The 4,180-nt window shown below is 40.0% G+C and overlaps 1 protein-coding gene across 1 annotated transcript; it reads left to right on the forward strand.

The window, feature by feature from the left end:
* Window positions 1-350: 350 nt before the first annotated feature.
* LOC107495136 (uncharacterized) lies at window positions 351-1,238 on the forward strand. The gene has a single exon (XM_016116230.1). The coding sequence runs from the start codon at window positions 351-353 to the stop codon at window positions 1,236-1,238; it is 888 nt and encodes a 295-aa protein (XP_015971716.1).
* Window positions 1,239-4,180: the final 2,942 nt, after the last annotated feature.

Here is a 4,180-nt window from a genome sequence, read left to right on the forward strand (position 1 = left end):
TCTTAGAGGTCGTTATATCTTACTATCTCAGTCTTATGACTTAAGCATAAGATTAAGTATGGTAGGGTGTTACATTATGGTATCAGAGTAATTCGTTTCTATAGAGCCTGAGGACAAACTGATTATGCTTCTGTGCATTCTTTGTGTATGTGTCTTTGTGCTATTAGGAAATCTAATTGATATATGTGGCACAAACATCCATGAGTATGCATTTGGAATTTAAAGCACTAGACTTGCGATACTGAGACTGATCAACTTGATATCACTTGGTTGGTGTGTATAGGAACCAGATGTTGACTCACAGACGCGGACACGGACGCTGGCGAGGTAGAGGTAGACTAGGCAATGCTATGCCTGAAGCGACAGGGAATATTCCTAATCCTGTAGACTTCATGGTTGCTCTAGTAGGGAATATGGCCGCGGCGATGCAAGCAACCGCCGAAGCCCTGGGAAATCAGATAAATAATGGTAACAATGACAACAACGGCGATAATGGTCCTATGACGCTTTCCTCCTTCCTAAAGGTTCATCCTCTGACCTTTAGAGGAACCTTGAACCCTACTGATGCGGATAACTGGGTACAAGCCATTAAGGGAGCATTACAGGCTCAGCAGGTTCCTGAAGAACAGTGGGTTGGGTTTGGGACCTACCTGCTGCAAGGTGAAGCTCAGCATTGGTGGCAGGGCGTGAGGCGCATTCTGCAGCCTGATGGGGTTGTGATCTCTTGGGAGTTATTCCGAGAAGAATTCTATAAGAAATACTTTTCCAGTTCAGCCAGAAATGCTAAGGAACTTGAACTGCTTCAGCTGAAACAAGGTCAGATGACCATCACTGAGTACACTAGCAGGTTTGAGGAACTGTGTCGTTTCTCATGGATTTGTCAGGGAGCTCCTGAGGACTTTGCTGAGTGGAAATGCATTAAGTTTGAAAGAGGCATTCTGAGCGACATTCAGAGCTTTGTAGCACCTATGGAGATCCGGGTGTCTTCTGAACTTGTGAACAAGAGTCGGATAACTGAAGAATGTGTGAAGAACGCAGCTGTGGCAAAGAATGATAACCGAGAGTCCCACCGAAGAGATCACCATCAGAATTTGGCACCAAGGAGTCAAGAATTCAGGAGGACTGAGAACTACCGACCCAATAGACAGCATAAAAACAAGCAAGGTTTGTGTTACCGGTGCGGATTACCCAGGCATCTAGTTAAGGACTGTCCTAATCCACGTGGTGGAAACTCATGATGCAGATAGATCACAATCACCAGGTTAAGGTATATGCAATGATTGGATTTGAGAAGCAATGAATTATTCTAGGATACCATGATTACTCATAGTATAAGATAGAGAAGAAAGACCTAGGTTAAAACTTAAAACCAAACTAAATCGTTCCGAATAGGGTATTGTCATCAAAGCCTGTAGAATTTAGTGAAGTTTTTAGTTGGCATTGGATGAATAATCAAGACTCTTAGAGATAAGTGAATCAGGAGAATGGAACAATAGTCTATTCACGTAAGAGGGCCCAAGATGATGGTGGGTCACAAGAAGGAAAAGGTAAACTAAAACTGATACCTAAAATTTTATTTGCATAGAGGAAGTGAGACATCACACTAATCCATACTATCAAATGTTTTTGGTCCGGTTTTCTTTCTTGAGATGTACCTAAATTCTTCTTCTTGTGCATTCTATTATTTTGATACAACTCTGATTGACCGTATATAAAACTCTTTCTATTTTCTCACGAATATTGTTCACACTATTCATTCGTCTTTCAAGCTTAATATTTCTTTGAAAATCAACTCGAGCCTATATTAGTATTGCGTATGAATCCCAGCCGTAACCAAAGAGACGTTGATTTCTTAGAGCAAGACCTTTGAACGCAAAACGAACCTGTGACATTACTAGGGAATTTAGAGCCTTAATCCTCACCAATCATATCGCTCGTGACTAAATAGATGCAATGAGGTACACCATGGGAATGAATTACCAGGATCCGATGAAAGCCTTTGAGCCATAGAAAGAAGATTGACCTTCATGCCAATGCTCGTATCACTTGAGCCTAACGAACCGTTTAGGGAATGACTACGATGTATTATTGAAAAACTTAAGATGTATGTAGATGCAACGTCGTGAGGTTGTGATAGACGCCCTAAGCAAGAAATTTCTAAAAGATTCTTGGATGTTAATTCCAAAAGAAAAAATGTTAGATGAGTTAAAGTTATAAGTTGGAAGAATGAGAGTGTTGGAAGTGTTGGTCTAAATCCATTGCTAGGTTACAACGTGGAATCGATGAGGTACGGAACGCGTAACGAGATAATAAGGAGCCGTCAAAGATGTCAAAGTTTGGTAAACAAAAAGGGAATTAAGAAGAGATTTATATGTCCAATGCCGGAATAGAGATCATAGAGTCAAGGACTTACAGAGCGCAATAATGGTGATAAGGAGATACTAAGAGTATTGAGGCATGTTGAATCAGGAAGATACCAAGAGAGAGTTATGCGTCGAGATTGGAAGTTGAGATGAAAAACTATTTTCCAGAACTTACGAGACAAGATTTTCAAACTCATCCTGAAATTGCTAAGATGTACCATGAATCAAAGAAGATATTTTTGGGTAGCCAGAAATAAAGAATAAAGCATAAATCAGAATGCTGCAACCATTGGAGGTCCTACACCGGGAGTAAGGAAGAGTAATTACCGATTTCGACATAGATCGTCGAGGACTAGGATAGGGGATGGAGCTTCACAGAGCACTAAATTCCCCTGTATTACTAGAGCATCGAATACCTTAGTTCCTGAATTTGATAGCCGAGACAACAAAGAAAAAGTTACGCAAATCTAAGTTATAATTCTTACTATGAAAGCTGACAAAGAGTTAGGCGGATCTAAGAAAAAGATTTCTCAAGTTGGAAGGAAGAAGATACATATTCCTGCAGATCACTTCAGTGAACTAGAATCGGATGACCAATTAAAAACTGAAAAGTTAAATCCTCGTTACATCGGACCAATGGCGTATAAGATTGCTCTACCATCACATCGTTCGAACCTGCATGACGTGTTTCACGTATCGCAGCTTCGTAAATACACTTCTGATCCCAGTCATGTCCTATAACCGAAATCAGTCCAAGTGAGAGAAGATCTAACGCTTCCAATAACTCCGGTTAGGATTGATGATACCAGCAGCAAGCATCTACGCAGAAAGGAGGTTCCCTTGGTAAAGTAGCTTGGAGCCGGGCTGGTATTGAAGAACATACCTGGGAGCTTGAGTCAGAGATGTGGAAGGACTACCCACACCTCTTTTCAGGTAACTCAATTTGAATTTTGAGGGCAAAATTCCTAATTAGGTGGGTAGGATGTAAACCCCGCTAAAAGTGGTAAATAATTAATTAATAAATTACATTTTAATTAGGAAATTTAAAAATACAAAACTAATATCAAAATAGGATAGAGCTCGTCGAAACGATAATTTTGATACCAATTTTAAAAATTTGGCCTAAAATTGGACCAGAAAGAACGAACTGGGATCCAAATTGGACCCGTGGGTCCAATCGGACCCATACTTAAAAAGGGGACAGAAGCTCTTCTTTCCCATTCTGCATCAAACACGCCAAACAAGTTGGGGGAGGAAGAGAGCTCCCTAACCCTCACTCAAACTTCACCTTTCAATAACTTTTGATTCGGAGCTCCGATTGACAATTCGTTTGCGACTACACGTTCATCGTGACGAGCTCTACGAAACCCATGGAACAATTTGGTAGGTAACTTATTATTTCCTTCTCATCCAGCTTTCCCTAATTTCAAAAATTCATGAACAATTAAGTTAAAAATTGTTCAATTCTTGTGTTCTAGGTTCAAGTTAGCTTTCGGAACTTATGGGTTCAAGCTATTGAGGATATGGGTCTCATAAGGATACCCTAACCCTAGCTTAATCTTGTATTTATTATGGGAAAATTGAAATTGGAATATGTATATGTATTAGGTGTAGATTAAGTGGGTATATATGCATTGGAATTTAATTGGGAATATTTGGAGGCTTGTTGGTGATCAAAGCTTAGTTTGTGGCTGTTTTACTTGAGCTTGAAGGGGCTGTAATTTTGTGTTGAGAGGCTGCTTTGGGTGAATTAAGTAATCGGCCAAGGTATAGTTTAAATTTCGCACGTTTAATATTTACGGTGTTGTGAAAACTTA

This window comes from Arachis duranensis, chromosome 6 (genome assembly GCF_000817695.3).
Source record: "Arachis duranensis cultivar V14167 chromosome 6, aradu.V14167.gnm2.J7QH, whole genome shotgun sequence".
In the NCBI taxonomy this organism is placed as follows: Eukaryota; Viridiplantae; Streptophyta; class Magnoliopsida; order Fabales; family Fabaceae; genus Arachis; species Arachis duranensis.